Here is a 19347-nt window from a genome sequence, read left to right as displayed (position 1 = left end):
AACAAATATATATAAAAAGCATCCCCTGCACAAGGCATCAATAACCGGAATGGTGGTAGGAGAACCAGCCACACCACTTAGTCCAGGAATGCATAATTTAACATTTTTTTATTAATGAATGACCACTTGTGTTTTTTTAATTTTAATTTGTTTTCAATAAAGTGCCATGTAAAATACAAAATAAAAGGTGTGGTGAACTTCACATTTTGCCCGCTTCGAGGCACCATAACCCTGGGTCTGTCTCTTAGTATATGTGCTGGCGAACATCCCTTAACGTTGTAGCTCTAAACCTGCATCTAAATCAACTACAGGAACAGTGTAGGAACAGTGAGCCGTGAACATGGACAGTGAGCTCTCTTCACTAGTGCATTTTCCTTTTCAAGTTTTGGGCCTTTCTTGAAAGGTCAGATGCATCCAACTCCATTATAACCTTTTGAAGAACTTCTAAGGTGTAGCGGAGCTTCAACGGGTAATTCATGTTTAGGGCATACATGAGTCCAAACAGCATTGCAGCTGCAAGAGCCACACTCTCCAGATCGTGAAGCACCACCACACCCTCGAGGATTACTCCCACATCAGAATAGTCATTGCTGGGAGTCTCTCTGGCAACATAGATCCCCACTGTTGTTCCTTCTACCTCACGTAGTGTGTTGGCCTCAGTCATGTCCTGGTGGAAGACAAATCATTTCTTTAAGGATAAGATTTATTTTATTCTATTCAGACCTCATTAAGACACAATTTGCTAATTTGACAATACTGGTACACTCCACTGTAGCACTCCACAAATTAGCACAATGCATCCAGAAAGTTGCTTGCTTGCGAAGAAGACCTGGTTTGTTTTCACCTGTGGGTTTCACCAGCCTGGCTAACAGATTGTAGATTAAATTGAGTGAATAAACACAGGTGAATGGTAATTATTATTGGTAAATATATATATATATCAATAATGTAAAAAAAATCACTGGACATAAATACACACCGTTTCCACAACCCATGTTAATATATTAGTAGTAGACCAAATATGTAGATTGATGTCACTATATGTACAGATGTCACTTTAACTAATTTCGTACTTCATAATTTATATGACCGAATATGTATATATGCTGACCGTTATTTTACTCTTTACTCATCTCCTATTTCATAATCTTTTATTATTATCTTTTATTTTTCTTGATTTTATTTTTTATTTTATTAATTTGTGTGAATCTGTGCTGTCCTGTTATTCACGCTTACCCTGTTGCTGCTTGTACAACTGAATTTTACCACGGGGATTAATAAAGGTCCATCTTATCTTATATCACAGACTTTTCAAAAGAGGAGAAGGTTAGAGAGAATAAACAGGTGAAATGCAATGACACCAAATTCTGGAGACTAATGAGCAAAGCATTAGGTCCTACTCCTGATTCATAATACACCCCATGTAATATAAACCCCACAGGTGGAGGATACTGCAGCCTGAGGAAGATAGAGCTGTCCTTAAGACTATTGCATTAGAATGTGTCTCTGCAATCAGAAAAACACAAATCACAATTTTCAGTCTTGATAGACCATGTTAATTCTAACAAAACCAATTATAAGTCAATATCAATTTCAGGAAAACAGCTATGTAAAAGGTCTGGTAATATGGTCTGGTATATCTGGTCAAATGAGGTTCTTTTAACTGAGGCTATTTTTTTCTTAAAAACATGTTCAAACGAACATTTTTTTTAATGTGGCCTACTACTTTAGCACACACTCACCATGTACTCCTTCACCAGATCCTCAGGATCCTCGTTGAGGTAGATGCAGAGTCCTTTAATGAGGCACTCCCTGCCAGCATCGATGTCTTCCTTAAGGATTAAAACAAAGAATATAGGGACATTTTAACTCAAATTGAACCTATGGAGTAGTCACATTTTGGGATAATCTACCATTGTAATTGATTTTAGACTGACCTAAAGCCGAAAAGGAACACACACACACACACAGTTCTTACTGTCATCATGGCAGCCATGTCTTTTAACTTCTTGCCCTGCTGCCCCGATTGTTTCGAGAACACCCTCAGCAGACTTGCGGAGTGTAGGTCAAGCTGTGACAGGAACCTTGACTGTAGAGGCATAGTTGTAATCCGCTTGAACTCTGCGTTAACCTGAAACAAAATGAAACAATTTTTTAACAACACGGCCCACTGACATGCACACATTTGTTTCATTAAACTTACACCAGCCAATCACATAACTGTATGCACTATGCATGTTTGCTCAGCATTTGATTTCTGCTATGGAATATTGGGTGTGAATGCTCTACCGAGATCTAATCCAGCTCGACGCGATCTTGCAAAAGATATATTTTCGACAAACATTTTTTTTGGCGGCGGCGGCTTTGATGTGGTGCTAACTTATACAATCATATTCACCACAGTAGATACGAGATGTGGAAAATCGCCAATAATATGTTTGTGAATGTGTGACGAATCTGGTGACAGAGGCAGACCACAACTGCTGCGTTCGGTAAACACAACATATGGAAACCAGTTAGTCTGAAAACCAGTAGGGACATAACACCAGCAGTATGGGCTGTGTGTTTCTGTTGTCAAGGAGGTATAATAAGAACTTGTGCTACACAAAACTTGCAGTCATTTTAATTTGTGACATCACGGTATTTTTCTTTTAACTCTAGGCCCAAATTCCTCCCTAAATTTGAATTTTGAGCTTTGAATCAGGGATCAACAGTGTCCCTTCTTCTCTGAGAACTCCGTGGGCCTTCTCAAGCATAATCTCTGCATCATAAGAAAAACGGGGAACATGGAAGAAATCTGGCCATGAAGACCGCGAAGAAGTGGACTCTGGAGATGTGAGAATCACGGTGCTGTCGCCTAGAGAAGATGTGGTTTCATCAGGATGACTGGTTGGAAAGGAGCAACTGTCCACACATCGATCTGCACCAGCATTGAGAGGTCTGCAGGATGTGTATATGACCTTGACTGTAGCTTTGTCTTGTATTTCTCCCATGGAAGTTAAGTTCATAAATTCATTGCCAAAAAGCGTGTCCATAAACTGCAGCCGAAAGGGTTCCTTTACATTACACTGAGTCTTTATCTCGTTCTCCAGTTCTTTCACAGTTGAAGGCAGGCCAGCATAAATCACCACCCTCTGACAGCTGTCTGCTCCTAGGATTACTCTGAGAACAGCTGATGTCATCATGGTCTTTCTTCACCGTCTGTTAGGAAAGAGAGTAAATAAACAATAAAAGGTTTAGAATTAGTTTATTTCAAGTACATGGGGCTTGGTAGGAGAAGAGTGAACGCTTGTAATTTTTTTTAAAGGGTTCATTGTGAAAAACATCTGGAATTGTATTGGACCAATATATAGGGTTGGGTACTGTTCACATTTGTACCGATACCAGTACCCAACGGTACCTATTTTCGGTACTTTAGTCTGTAATAAAAACAAATGTAATTCTAGTAGTAAAAATAAAGTCACTGCATTTTCCACAATTAACATTACATTCCTGACATTTGTAATATTTATTTTAGTTATTTATGTTTTTCTTATATGCCAGTATTTGAGTGCCTTAACTTTAACAGGAAGAATGTTACATTATTCAAAATAATATATATATATATATATATATGTTCTGGATTTTTAGAAATATCCCTGTTGTACCGAAAACAAACTGAACCACAACCCCAAAAACGAGGGACATACCGAACCATGAATTTGGTGTACCATTAAGCCCCTAGTATGTACATACTAGCAGTGTTTCATTTGTTACTTTACCTCAGACACAGATTGACCTCTTCAAAGTCACCATCCGCACACATCCAACCACTCATCGACCAGTTCACAGACTTCCACAAGAGCAAGTTCTCGTGACGGAGATGGAGTCACCTCAAAGGCTCTGTAGTGCTCACTATACCATCCACACAGCAGTTTCAAGACTAAAAACACTCTCTGATGCAAAATGCATATTTGATGGATTTCCCCAAATTCGGGCAAGCCACCTTCAGACCCATGGACAACTACCATACCTGTCCTGTAGTTTATTCCCTTGCTCCAAACATTTTTTGCAAGGTGTATTTCAGATATGTCAGGATCTTTCTGTTTAAAAGCTTGAACTAGCTCCTCCTTCAAAACATCTAACGGGACAGTAGATACATCTGAGACATCCAGCATTTGATTATCAATACTTGGAGACGACAAGTGGTACCCAATCATAAACTGATGTTTCACAGCCAGAGATAGGGGCACATTTTTAAAGCAACTGGTGTGTTTGATTATCTTTTTAAAGAAAACTGTGCTTTGCCTCAAACCTCATAGTCCAAAGTCCCACAAGAGGCCCAAAAAAACTTTATTAGTTGTGGGTAATGTTCTATGTAGTGGTGTTTGGGCCGCAGTCTATTGTTAGGAAAAACCTCTCGATACCTTTGTCTATGGTCTGAAATGTTGCTCTCAAGGTATGCAATAGACTCGTCGTTGTGAACTGGGGCAACCACAAGCTCAACAATCTGTTTTAGGTCCAACAAGACCTGCCATGCTGGATCATGCTCAGGAATCTTAGGCCCAATTAGAAATGGGAGCAATCTTAACAAGCACCAGTTTTCATGGGCATTACCACCTATGGTTTTCCTGTGTGAGAGATTTTGTGGCAAAATGTGAGGCTTATTTGTTTTGTCTGTCCACTTGTATGGGAAATGTAGAATGGAATTGTTAATATCTTCCAAGGTTATATACTTCTTTGATATTAGAAATGTGAGACAATGTGCTATTTCAACAGGCACAATGCCTTCAAAGAGATCGTGGGCAATGTCAGGAGGGTAGCCACTGATGACATTAAAATGAGAAAGCGCTTTAGTCAAAGGACAAGCTCTTTTAACTCCAAAATAGCTACTGCCACTATCTAGGGCTGCTCTGACATGAGTGTCATGTATTTATTTTGTTCTGAGGCTGAAAGTTCCTGCTCTAACCTCATTCGATGCAATGTCTGAAGCTGTTGCAGTACAAAAACGACAAAAATAGGTGCCTGAAAAATTCTCAACAAAGCCCGCTAATCCATGAGCTCCTAAATTGTCTGCAGCAATAGTCTGAACTGTACCTTTCAGCGATGTTCCAAGTTGTGGGACAAAATCCATCAACTTCCAAAGACCTGAGATCACGTAGAAGTGGCTCTAAAACCTTGTCATAGCCATAGGTCTTAACATTGTCTGTTTTGCACAAAATGGCTAAGTAAATGGAGGACAAAGAGGAATGAGACCCTCAGCAGTTACTCAGCACCCAGTACACAGCACAAAGTTTGTGGGTTTTACGGGAGGTGCCAAGAGGGTTGCAGACCTCAAAGTCATCAACATACAAACCAATAGATACCCTTAACTCTTGACCTGACAATAAACTGTTTTGCTTACAATGTAGACCATCCCTGAAACACTTGTACACAATTTCTTTAGCTGTCTCTGTTTCCCTTTGCGTTTCGTGACTACAAACTAACTTGTCCACAATATCTTTCCTATTCAACAGCACCTGTAGAGATTCAAGAATGGGGACATACTGGAAGGTTTTGTTCTCTTTAGCATCCAAAATACATTCAACTGGTTCAACAATGTTAAAGTTTGCCTTGTAATACTGCTTACGTTGATATGTAGAACTCAAAGGACCACCCTTCTCTATGGCTTTATTTATAGGATTCCCAGTGCACAGAGAGGTGGTTATTTCCTCTTTGATAGCTCTGTCAACCTGGAGCTTGTGCTTCTGAAAAATATCAACTAGAACGCCATCAGTGTGGGAACGAGAGAGAGAGCTAGTTAAGTGGTGAAGCTCTAGCAAAAAATCATTGATTGCTGTGCTTGGTACATGGGTTAAATGTTCTAACTTTAGCAAAGCCGCAGCAAAAGTTTGTTCAATTACATTTGGAAGGTCATTCGGGGCATAAACACTGCAATCTGGTTGTGCATCAGAGTATGCCTCACCTATTTCATCATCTGAAGTATTTAGCGCAGATTCCAGAGAAACAAAGGTGGTTGATGTCACAATTTCTGGTTTAAAATCTGTAACTGAATAAGAACTATGTTTTCTGCTCCTGTGGGATTTAAATGTTCCGTAGATATTTGTTTGAAAGTTGCAATCTAAAAACATGCAAGTTACAACCTCATTTTTCTTAAGGTGTGCATTAATGTGAGCCCAGTAATACCTTTCCGAGACAAGATCCTTACAATTACATAACTGGCACCTAAATATACAGCTCTTGGATTGATAACTGGTTTTAGTCACATGAAATCTATTCAAATGAATTAAAAGCGCATTCCACGTCCTAAAAGTGCAGGGGCAGCTTACATATACACAAGGAAAACGATTATTATTCCCATAATATCTATGTTTCACTCGATAATGTTTTAATATTTGGGACCTACTTGGTAAAACTGAGGGGCAGGCCTTACAACGCCACATTCACAGCAACATTCTGGAGAACTTGCAGCACCATTCACTGCAAAAGAGAAATGAAAACAAAGAAGGATTAATGTCAAATGAGAAAATGCTGACAAAAATGCAAGACAAGCTGTCAAAATGAAATATGAAACATCAATCAATAATAAAATGGGGAAGGTCTAAGTAACAGTAGTGACACAACTGTTTTAAAAGCATTTAGTGTGACACATCACACAATGGCCAATCACATAACCGAGTGGAAGGGGGTTAAACCAAAATACAATTGTATTCTCACCACATACATTTGAGCCCACAGTAAAAGCGCAGACTCCAGACAGGCAGAGTTCGCGTTTCAATCTGCAGCAACAAAGAGCAACACAAAAAACACTTATACAATGCAAAACTGTATTTCTATAAACACAAATAGTAAATACTCTACAGGTCAACAGATTATGTTTTTTTGAGGGATGATGGCAATCTTTTTTATAGCAGAGCAACAAATAGCCAATATACATTTCTGCATCTGAAAATGTAAATGACACCATTTATTTCTTCAATGTACATATATATTTAGGGCTGGGTACCTACCGAAATAACCTGGTACCAAGTAGTATCGACTTCTCAAGTCAAAGGATACCTATCCTTATCATAATAATCACTGCTACATGGGGCACTGGCAAAGTCCACTGCGGTCAAGCCAGCATCCACTTGGGAAAACACAGTCAAGCCAGCCCGCACGTGATATTGGGGTGCGCGAATATTAGAAGCATTACGGTAAAATCCCAGCGTTTACTCGGTCAATAACAAAAGCACCTATAAAAACAAACCAAACATATTAAATTAAGAAATATGTACTATATAATGTGATCAATAATTATTTAAAACAAACTACGTATAACTACCACGAGTAAATGTAAAATGTAAGGAGTTTCAAAATAAAAGACCTTTGAAATCCCATATATGAGCTATCAGCCCTGTGTTTAGATACGAATAAAACGAAATCTCTCCCTGATCCAAGACTCATCTCACTGCAGGGTGATAGAAGGACACCCCATCTACTCACCCAGAAAAAATCAGGACATTCTGATGTGGAGTTTCAAAATAAAAGACCTTTGAAATCCCATATATGAGCTATCAGCCCTGTGTTTAGATAAGAATAAAACGAAATCTCTCCCTGATCCAAGACTCATCTCACTGCAGGGTGATAGGACACCCCATCTACTCACCCAGAAAAAATCAGGACATTCTGATGTGGAGTTTCAAAATAAAAGACCTTTGAAATCCCATATATGAGCTATCAGCCCTGTGTTTAGATAAGAATACAACGAAATCTCTCCCTGATCAAAGACTCATCTCAATGCAGGGTGATAGAAGGACACCCCATCTACTCACCCAGAAAAAATCAGGACATTCTGATATATAGTTTCAAAATAAAATGGTAAGGTAGGACCCAAACACAGTGTTAAAACAAGGGAGGCAGATATTGAGGACAAAAAAACAAAAAACAAAAAGGAGCAGGCGAGGTAAAAGTGAAATCAAATTTTAGACAGAAATGCACTATTATAGTCCTTATAGTTTACTTGTGGTATTTGCTAAAGTGTATATTCTGATTTATTAGTTTTGAATATTATTATTTTGTAATGGATGGTTTTCAAGGTGTACAATTTATGTTACATTTTTCTCGATTGCACACAATTCACAAAACCACACACCTAAAGTGCAAAACACCTAATTTCTCCTGTGAAGAACTGCACTCAAAACTACTTAAACACTTACCAAATGCAAACTTTAGCACCACATATTCATTCACACTTCATTCATAATACTAGATTGTTTGACCACATATTTTATGGGCTATGCTCTGTACATAGAGGTTTCTGCAGAGAAAGAGTGCTTGAGTATACAGAAATACAGTAAATGAATAAATACAAATGAGTTTGATAACATTGTGCAACATGCATCTCAGCACATAGTTACTATGCTTCGGATCTCTCTAAGTGTGATGGCATTGTTTGCCAAAACCAAGTTTTTAACTGCTGCTGCCTGTGCCTCATTGAAAATCCTTAGTCTTCCACCTGCACCTCTTTGTTTCTCAGTCCTTCAGATAAACAACAAAGACATAGTGGTTGGTCAGTGTCTGTGTTGCATAAAAGTAAGTTTACCACAGTACATTGTGCAGGATTTTTGTACAGTTATAGTATGCAACATGCCAACAATTCAATTACAGTAATGAAGTAAATACGTTTCACAGAACAGATATAAGCACTGATATATCATGAACTATGCAGAGCTACAAACTGGTAACCTGTTATCAAGTCTAAGTGTCCGGATTACAGAGGCAACAGTAAATCGGCTTAGATTAGGCTGAACCCTCTGTCCAGCCTCTCTCATCGTCAAACCATGGTTGATATTGGAAGTTTTTCCTTGTACGATGTGAGGGTCTAAGGACAGAGGGTGTCGTATTGTCATACTGATATTCTGTACAAACTATGAAGACCGTCCATAGTTTGCTGAGACAAATGTAATATTTCTGATATTGGGCTATATAAATAAACATTGATTGATTGATTGATAACATTTCATTTGAGAGTATTCTTCTTTGTCCACGTCCTCTCTCCACCTCTATCCCTCATTCTTCTTCCTCTCACTCTCACCCCACCTCTTCCTCCTCCTCTCACTCTCAACTCTCAGCCCAGCTCTTCCTCTTCCTCTTGCTTCCATGTTGGCTTCCATTGTTGCTGTAAGAAAGTACTCACCTGTGGTCTTTTTATAGTGCTAACACCCTGATTGACGAACCAACAATTATGCTTTCAGGTGTTTGGTCAGGTGGAACGTGTTTGTTGATCATTGGTCCATTTATGAGGCATTTTGAATATCAGTGTTTTAAACCTGCTAACACGTGACTTAATGTCAGATTCCTGTGTCTTACGTGGAGAAACGTGTGCAGTGGTTTGCAAAAAGTGCCATGTTGATTTGCAAATTGTGTGAAAAGCTGAAAACGTGTTTAGTTTTGGAGATTTGAGCCGATGTGTTGCTCTTTCAGTGTCAGTTAAAATAATTGTGCTTTATGTATACTTTTAGTGTGTTAGCAACTGAGGAAAACTGTAAATATTATGTCTAGAATATAACACAAATAAAACAAAGTAACAAACCAGGAAGGCACGAGAAACAGGAATCCACAATGACAACACGAGGGAATACGCAGGGCAAGACATCGGCTGGAACAACGACGAACTGAGAAGAAACACTGGGGCAGACAGGCACTTATACAGACGGAATTAATCACAAGGACAAGACACAGCTGGGAGGGTAAGAAACACACATGGCCACTGTTGTAGCAATGTTTAATACAAGCCTATTTATAATATTCATTAAAGATCACATGTAAGCTATATGATGTGTGTTACTGAGTTGGGTCACAGAGTTGGAGAGACAGTGGTCGTTCTGGGTTGTCAATGGATGTGTTCATTTTAAGTGAGCTGACACCGAGGATGGGGGAAGTCCAGAGAAGGCCTCAGGTTATAGAGACAGTTAACCTTTGTGTGTTGACTGCTCGTGTGAATGTCATGAGATGATGAAGTTTGAACATATATAGGTGTGGCTCCTGGAGAGAGGGACATGTGACATTTGTGTGGTAGGCTGCATGATAGGGTGTGTGCGTTGAACATGCTTAGTGCAAGTGTATTTAAGAATAGGAAGTGAACATATCATGTCAGTGCCCCTACAAATATATCTAATGGACATAAGGCGGAGTGGCTTAGGAAAAACAGTCTATGCTTGGCATCCATTAATATTAATTTTATGTTAGTTTCAGCTCATGGAAGATAGTGCATTCTAGGAACTGGAGAGACTCCACACCCACTTTTTTCAAAAATTCAAAGGCTTTATTTATTTGTCATGTGTACATAACTATAAAAAGAAAAACATTTCTGAAGCAATAACCCTCTACAACTCTTCATCCCTGGCAGAGCAGATAACTCCCAGCACCAAACTTAGTTTGATCCATCTGCTACATACTTACATCGTGCATGCAGTGCATCATTTTGAGAATTTCAAATGTATTCTTGTCTGTTCTATAGTGTGCAATTAGATGTAGATACTTAAATTGTACAGTGAATATGGATACTATTGCTTTAACCTTTATTTCTCTTCTATTTTACTCTATATTTGTTCAAATAAAATAAAAATAAATTCAAGTTCTATTTATATAGCACATTTTTAAAAGGATTTTTGGTCGAGCCAAAGAGCTGTACATACAGTAAAAATACTTTAGAATAAAGACACTTAACAAAAAATACAACAGCACAGTTTATACAGAATGTCAGTATGAGAAAAAGACACCCTTTGTCCTTAGACCATCACATACAAGGAAAAACTTCCAGAGAAAAACCCCACAGTTTAAAGGGAACATGGGAGAAACCTCAGGGAGAGCAACAGAGGAGGGATCCCTCTCCCAGGACGGACAGACGTGCAATAGATGCCGTGTTTAAATTGAAGAGATAATACATTTACAGCGTAGGTGTCTATAATAAGAAGATGAATCCACAAGGATGTCGACAATCCTGTGGGAGCCATCAGGGAAGTAGTATGATGAGTCAGGCAGGTCCGCAGAGACAGGTTCAGCCACGACTCGAAGTCCAGGGCTCAATCCAGAACTCAGGATAGAGGATCCAGGACACAGGACCACAGCAATAGGATCAGCCTCGACTCAGGATCCCGGCGTAGATATAGACACAAAAAAAAGAGAAATTTGGGGGAGGCTGGGTTAATCAGAACATGAGAATACACAGGTGCAGGCAGAAAGAAGGAAGAAGCAATGCGTCCCCCGACAGTCTTAGCCTATAGAAGCTCAGATTTATTCTATTTCTTTTTTCTCTTCTATTTAAAGATTATTTTGATTCTGTACAATGAGTCCATGCTGCTGTGACAACCCAATTTCCCAACTTGGGATGAATAAAGTATCCATCCATCCATCTTGAAACTCCACATCAGAATGTCCTGATTTTTTCTGGGTGAGTAGATGGGGTGTCCTTCTATCACCCTGCAGTGAGATGAGTCTTGGATCAGGGAGAGATTTCGTTTTATTCTTATCTAAACACAGGGCTGATAGCTCATATATGGGATTTCAAAGGTCTTTTATTTTGAAACTCCACATCAGAATGTCCTGATTTGTTCTGGGTGAGTAGATGGGGTGTCCTATCACCCTGCAGTGAGATGAGTCTTGGATCAGGGAGAGATTTCGTTTTATTCTTATCTAAACACAGGGCTGATAGCTCATATATGAGATTTCAAAGGACTTTTATTTTGAAAACTCCTTACATTTTACATTTACTCGTGGTAGTTATACGTAGTTTGTTTTAAATAATTATTAATCACATTATATAGTACATATTTCTTAATTTAATATGTTTGGTTTGTTTTTATAGATGCTTTTGTTATTGACCGAGTAAGCGCTGGGATTTTACCGTAATGCTTCTAATATTCGCGCACCCCAATATCACGTGCGGGCTGGCTTGACTGTGTTTTCCCAAGTGGAGGCTGGCTTGACCGCAGTCAAAGTCCGATGATGTCAGTCTGCATTACAATTAGCCATGTGCTGCATAATAATTAGCCATGTGCTTCTGGTAACTAGAGCATATAGCCTATCTGTATCACCTAGATTCTAGAATGACGCACACACATATATACATGCCCTAAAGCTGACAGCACCGGACTGCTAACCATGCTAAGCCGTTAGCCCCTAAGTAGCCGTTAGCCCCGTTAGCACGTTTCGCGAAGTGGTGATTTAGAGCTTGGTGTTGGAATTCTGTTTCGGTTAGGTAAAAATTGTTAATATTGTGAGTTAGCCGAGTTTCTTCCCGATAACTGGGTATTATATATTCATAGTTTGTGAAATGTTAAGAAGCCCTCAGACACAGTTTCTTGTAAGATGTTGCATCTGCACCGCCGCGGTGGGGACAATCGGGCTTAACAGGTTTTAAGGGTAGCCTACTGGTATCATAATTCTGTTAAACAATACCCACACTTCTAATCCTGTTATTTACAGATCAAATACATACTCACCACAGAACTTGAGCCACATCGGAGGCACTACGGTCGTCTGACGGCAATCTGCTGCAGCAAAAACAGCATTGACATTAAAAAGCATGGCCGTTTTTCCCTTGCCAACATTTAGCATAACTTTGGAGCGTGGCTTGGTTAAAACGTGAGCGCCCCAGCCTCTTAACGACAGTAATGTAAACTCGTACTGCTCGTTGACCAAAGCTTTCGTTTGAAAGTTAATGTTAATCTTAATGCTACGTTAGCTAACAATGGCTAAATTAACAGATAGCATTAATTAGCTACGAACCAACACACCTTGCAGCGGGCCACACCCGACTGACTAACGTTACTGTTAGGGCGGACATTTTCACAGAGTAAACGTAGCACACGGTAATTCAACAGCACGAGAGCAAATAACTTCATGACAGTTCATTAACTCATTTTGGTGACTTTCAATGCAGTATACTACATATGGTTACGCATTAACTAATATTCCAATGTATTCCAGCAATCCATACTTAACGATCAGAGCTGAGTGACAGAGCTGGCTTCCTTGCGACTGACTGTCTTCTTCCAAAAAGAAATGCATTGCGCGCGATTTCGCGGGGTATTGCGGTGGAATTGATACATTTATTTGATGGACTCATTTTATCCCAACATGACCTAAACACGCTCATACAATGTAGATTCTACACTATACTATTACGTTTTGCATCGGAACATGATACAATTGTATAACATTCACACAATAGGCTTGGATAAATCCAACAGATGGCCAGTGCCCCTTTTTTCAGTGCAGGCGAAAACTTACCAGTTTCATCCACTGTTTCTGCCACCTCCCTCCATGCCTCGCTCCTCCAGTTTGTATCCCGGTAGATGAACAGAGACTGATCATACAGCACCGGGTGATTCACTACCGCTATAATGAATTTTCCCTCCATTTTTTTGAATATGAGGAAATGACCTGCGTAGTCTCTCCCAGCATACACGCGGTTTGATTGGCTAGCGCTTGTACTGTCAGATTTGCATACGCGGGATTTGATTGCCTGATGCCAAGCATCGAGCCTCAAAAGTTGAACATTGTTCAACTTTTGATGCCGATAGATGCTCGTGATGATAAAAGTCACGGCTCGCCACTGGTATACATAGAGCAATAGAGAGGAAGAGGCTGTAGTCTGAGCTCATCACATCATAACCAGGGTTGGGAGTAGGGCTGCAACAAACGACTAATTTGATAATCGATTAATCTATCGATTAATGGACTATTCGGACTATTACGCCTTGCACAATTTCTCAAACACTCTTATTTAGCCATAAACTTTTAGATTTAGCTTGAGGTTGTATTAGGCATGTGGAAACTAACAATGAAGACAATAAAGATGAATACTTGATTAAAAAATACATACATTATTAAATTAACTAAACACATTTTGAACAAAATTAACATTGCTTTTTATAACCTCCTAAGACCCAAGCTGTTTTTTTATATGCATTTTTTATTTCTCTTTGCTATTTGGGCTTATTGGAACCTGATAAGTATAACAACTAAGTATCATCTTTTGACATGATGTACTTTTAGAGAAAAATGATGTCCACATATGTGGACACTCGTTCTGAATTTCCAAAAAAGTCATAAAAGTCACCTTTTTGTAATAGAGTGAAAAACTATTTTATTTCCACCTTGAACACAGCAGTTTTTCCTGGCTGCTTTTGCATGTATTAATAACTTATACACACATCATTTTGCATGTTTTGAACATCTGAGAGTAAAAACAACATGAAAACACTGCATTTTTGCTCCTTTTGGACTGTCACAACTACAGTACGGCTCATTTAAAACGCTACAAACAGTTGCAGGAAGACATCATATGCCTGTAACAAAATATAAAACATTCAAAGCATTTTGCATTGTCACTGTTGCATCTAATAATACCACATAGGCGACTGTTGTATGTGTTTTGAACATCATTGTGAAAAAACAAAACAGTCACAAAAACAAAAACAGTTACAGTATGGCTTATGTGAAAATGTTGCATTGGTCATGTAAAAAAATAAATAGGAATGCCCTTTTCTTTAGGAACATGTACACACCTATGTGTGAAAGGCTGTGTAACAGTTGCGATCGCCTTGCAAGCACAAGAACACTTTGCAGGTCACACAACGCACTCGGGTTCTTCCAGTGCAGCCTGCTACTCTGCAGCGCGCCGCGTTCTTCAGGCTGATCATCTCTGGGAGATGGGCATTCGCCCTCCTGCGGACCGAGACATGGGGCACTGCCGTCACAAAACGTTTCTTCCCTTGATTTGAGTTGTCTTCTTCCTCTGACTGTTCAGAGAGGTCTGCATCGCTTCCTTGACCGTGATGCTGGGCCAAGAGGGTCATAGCCATTTCCGTACGGAACTCAAGGAACTGCATGATGCTCTTCTTTGGTGCAGCACATATTGCGAGGTCTTTGCGGTAGAGTAGCCAGCTGTTGGCTAAAGCCAGATCCGTGAAGTGCATTAGCATCCGCATCGTCCACTTCTTAGTACGGGCGCTCATGCGATAGTAGCTAATCATTCTATCGATCAAATCAACTCCACCCATCTTGAGGTTGTACTCACGGACAATGCTTGGTCGCGAGACAGTCACATATTCTTTCAATTTCTTGTCCCAGCGCTGGCAGGTGTCTTCAGGCTCTGTGCCATGAACAACAGACATCATCAATACTGGTTTGTTGTCGTACCACTTCACTACACACAACTTTCCGTCTTCAGTGGAAAGTTCTGATGAGGTACCTCTTCCTGTGTTTTTCATGGTTTTGTCAGAGGCTAGCTTCTCCTTCGCGCCAGCGAGTCGGTTCTTCATTATTGTACCAGTAATGTACATCTCCTTCTTCATCATTTGTTCCACACATCGGATGCTTGTGAAGAACTGGTCACAATACACTTTCGTGCCACGATGCAGAGTTTGACACAGCCGAGCCAAGACTAAGCCTCCCAACCCCAGGCCCACCTCTTCTTCTTCGACCTGCTCAAGCAGTGCACCTTTACCTTGATACAGATCAAAGTCCAGCACAATGCCATCTGCTGTAGCACAAACGAAGTTCTTGATGCCAACTGGGTTTGGCTTCATTGGCAGATATTGTCTGCATGGACAGGTTCCTGTGAAAGGAATCATCTGCTCATCAATAGATGCGCATTCAGGTCGATTCTGAGACTTGCAGCCTTGCAGAATCCGATCCAGAAAAGGCCTCACCTTCCAGAATTTGTCCCTCTTCCTCAGATCTTTTGGCACATCATCATCAATTAGCACTTTTATTGATCCCCTCAGTCTAAAGAATCTGTTGCGCGTGAATTTGTCAGTGATAGCAGTGATTCTCAAGGCTTTGGACCAGTACATCCTGATTGTTGGGTATCGGATGCAGGACATCAAAATACAGGCACCAAAAAAGTGGTAAACCTCATCTACAGAGGTGTTGAGTAGATCCCCACTCCTAGACAGTGACATAGCATTAGAGCAATCTGAAATCATTTTCATCAAATCTCTATCTATGTACTGTTCAAAATAGTCCAGTGGGGTCCAGCCATTCCTGTCTAGCTCAGTGTCGTCCTCGTGCTCAAACTGGGCAAGGTCTGGCATCAATGGAGTAGCCCTCCAGCGCAACCCACGTCCTGCACAACCAGAATCAGAATACAAATAGTACTTATTGCAAAGTAAGTTACATATTTTTACCCATGCAAGCAATTCACTGAGGTGTATTGGTGCATAACGTAGTTGAATCTGAGTGGACATTTATATGAAATTTGAAAATGTACCCTCAAGGCATGCTAAAATAATAACAATTACCTTTATTGGGCTGTCCCAGAGTGCTTGGTCCTGGTGTTGGCTCTTCCGAGTCATCATCGGAGCGATCAGCCTCGATCTGCTGAGTTTGACGGCGCCGTCTGGGAGTGCGGGATGAACCTGTCCCCGTCTCTGTCCCTGAACCTGTCAACAAGTGTTGTAAATTAACATTTTGCTTCCTATCCTTCACCTAGCCCTGAGGCCCTGCCTAAAATAAACAAATATCCACTGGGTCTTGGCTAACCATTATTTGCACCACGGAGACGTTTACGTCCTCTGCTGTGCTCAGTGGGCTGAGGAATGGGGTCCTCATCATCACTACTGTCATCCTCATCCTCACTGCTGCTTTGCTCCTGTGGTGGGGGTTGATAATTGACATCCAGGATGGAATCATCGTTGTCAGACAAGTCTTCCAAATCTGAGTTGTCTCCATCGATTAACTCAAGTTGCTCCAATGCTCTTTGCACAGAAAAACGCTCTGGAAATAAAAACATGAAAAAATCAAATACAAACCAATGTCATTTATATATGTATGCATTTATGTATTTCTTTGTTATTTATTTCACTGGGACAATGTACAGCTTTTCAACTGCACCAGAGTTAGCTATAAACAACTCTAGCTATTAGCTATAGCAAGGCACATTTGTACTAGCATATTAACATTTTCAACCCAACTAATTTATGTATGTATTAATGTATTTAGTTATTTAATTGTTATTTATTTCATCGGGACAATGTACAGCTTTTTAGCTGCACCAGAGTTAGCTATAAGCAGGGCTGCACATAACTGGTGCGCAGGTGCGCATGCGCACCTCCGCCAAAAAAAGAGCACCGGGTCATTTGAAACAAAGCGCATTTGCGTACCAACATTGAGAGAGGGAGAGAGAGAAGGGAGAAGAGAAAAGAGAAAATAGAGGAGAGATGAGAGAGAGAAGAGAGAGAGAGAAAGATATTTGCGAGTTGCATACATGTATGAACCATGATATGAACTCAGGGTCGGCCCGTAGCACTGGCTAGATGTTCGCCTAGGGCGCCAGATCTGTGGAGGCGCTGCGCTGGCAGTTCTGGGAGGGAAAAAAACATTTTGACCGTTGGGGCTCATCCTAATTTTCAGCCTTGATGTAACAACATTCATAATTAAGTAAATGTAAACACCCTTTTCACCCCGGTTACACGTTTCATTTGCCCTGTACGATGGGCGCTGTAAGTGATGAAAATGGGGGATGTTGGCTTATCTGGCGCCCGCAGCTCACAGCCAAAATGCGAGTGAGCGAGGGAGGGTGCACCGGTACCAGCGCTGTTGTTATTAGAATCTGGTGCCGTGCTAGCTGCTCTAACGGAGATAAGAAGAAGATGTTTCTACAATAATGTGGAGGGAGAGTCCTCTCCATTCAGACTGATAACTACAGCTCAGTGAAGTAAAGTCTAAGTTCAAACGGTTTGGTCGCAATTTATGTAAACACATATTTCCAAGGCACTCCTTTATAATTATTGGGATAAACAGGTTTTAAATCATTCCAATGTACACTATAGCACAGTAACCAAAAATATCCTTTAAAACTGGAGATAAAAAAAAATGCATAAATAAATGTTAAGGTAAAATAAGATATGAATGAACAACACAAATAAAACAAGTTACATTAATTTGTTATTGGCTATGGTAGGTTATTGGTTATGTTCACATACTTATTTGATTACATCCACTTGTCTAAGATGACAACAGAGACTTTCGACCCAAAACCAGCTGTTGACTTGTGGATGCAAGCAACTAATCGCAGACTCAACCAGAGAGAAAGAAGTAGGCCTACATCATCAGCTACCATGTCTGACAGAGAGGAAGACAGTGAGGAGAACAGTCAGGAGGGTAGTGATGACAGCTTGTAGTCGTGCTAATGTTGTCTTGTGTTCACCTCTGCATGTGTGTTCTGTGTTCACCTCAGCATGTGTGTTCAGTGCCGTGTGTCTGGCAAATAAAGTCAAGACCCCCTCAAAAGTTACGGTTTATTTCATTTTAAGGATGAGCACCAAGCAACATCTCCAGGTGCTCCTTTGAGAACCAGGGCAAAAAAGTTATGTGCACCCCTGGCTATAAGCTATTTTACTTGTGCACATTTTTACTAATATATTAGCATTTTCGACCAACCTAAGTCCCGATGTACACATACATCATGTTTAGCAGCATACCAAATTGTTATTTTTACACATTTTTTGTCAAATTTGCATGTCATGACAAACGTACAATGCTTTGATAAATATCTAAATCAGAAAAAGCCTTGAAATATGATAGGACTTCTTACCTTGTCGAGGTTTGTATTTGGAGCTGCCACTTGAATGATCCCTTGTGTTTGTCGCCATTTTGAATTTTTACCGTAGTGTGTTGTACTCTTCTGACACCACCAGATAGCAGTGTAAGTGCCCACATACGTGGCCATGAGGCCCCAGTTCAGCAGAATTAACGACTGTTACGGAAGAAGAAGATGTTTCTACAATGATGTGGAGGGAGAGTCCTCTCCAGTCAGACTGAGAGGCTGATAACTACAGCTCAGTGAGGTAAGGACTCTTGAGTGTTTAGATAGTTAACTTTAGTCTAAGTTCAAACGGTTTGGTCACAATTTATGTAAACACATATTTCCAAGGCACTCCTTTATAATTATTGGGATAAACAGGTTTGAAATCATTCCAATGTATACTATAGGACAGTAACCAAAAATATCCTTTAAAACTGGAGAGATAAAAAAATATGCATAAATAAATAAATGTTAAGGTAAAATAAGATATGAATGAACAACATAAATAAAATAAGTTACATTAAATTGTTATTGGCTATGGTAGGTTATTGGTTATGTTCACATACTTATTTGATTACATCCACTTTTCTAAGATGACAACAGAGACTTTCGACCCAAAACCAGCTGTTGACTTGTGGATGCAAGCAGCTAATCGCAGACTCAACCAGAGAGAATGTAGTAGGCCTACATCATCAGCTACCATGTCTGACAGAGAGGAAGACAGTGAGGAGAACAGTCAGGAGGGTAGTGATGACAGCTTGTAGGATTACTGGTCGTGCTAATGTTGTCTT

General features: G+C 40.0%; 1 protein-coding gene across 1 annotated transcript; it reads right to left on the bottom strand.

Moving 5' to 3' along the window:
- Nucleotides 1–361: 361 nt before the first annotated feature.
- LOC117553058 (piggyBac transposable element-derived protein 3-like) lies at nt 362–18623 on the bottom strand. Its single transcript, XM_034226825.1, has 7 exons — nt 18566–18623; nt 16513–16746; nt 16272–16412; nt 14610–16096; nt 1979–2131; nt 1743–1832; nt 362–667 (listed from the first exon to the last, which is right to left on the bottom strand). Exons 1-7 carry the CDS (start codon nt 18621–18623, stop codon nt 362–364), a joined length of 2469 nt encoding a protein of 822 aa, XP_034082716.1.
- Between the last annotated feature and the right edge of the window lie 724 nt (nt 18624–19347).

This window comes from Gymnodraco acuticeps, unplaced genomic scaffold (assembly GCF_902827175.1).
Source record: "Gymnodraco acuticeps unplaced genomic scaffold, fGymAcu1.1, whole genome shotgun sequence".
Classification (NCBI taxonomy): domain Eukaryota; kingdom Metazoa; phylum Chordata; class Actinopteri; order Perciformes; family Bathydraconidae; genus Gymnodraco; species Gymnodraco acuticeps.
The sequence above is the reverse complement of the archived record's forward strand: the minus strand, read 5'-3'. Positions and strand labels throughout refer to the sequence as shown.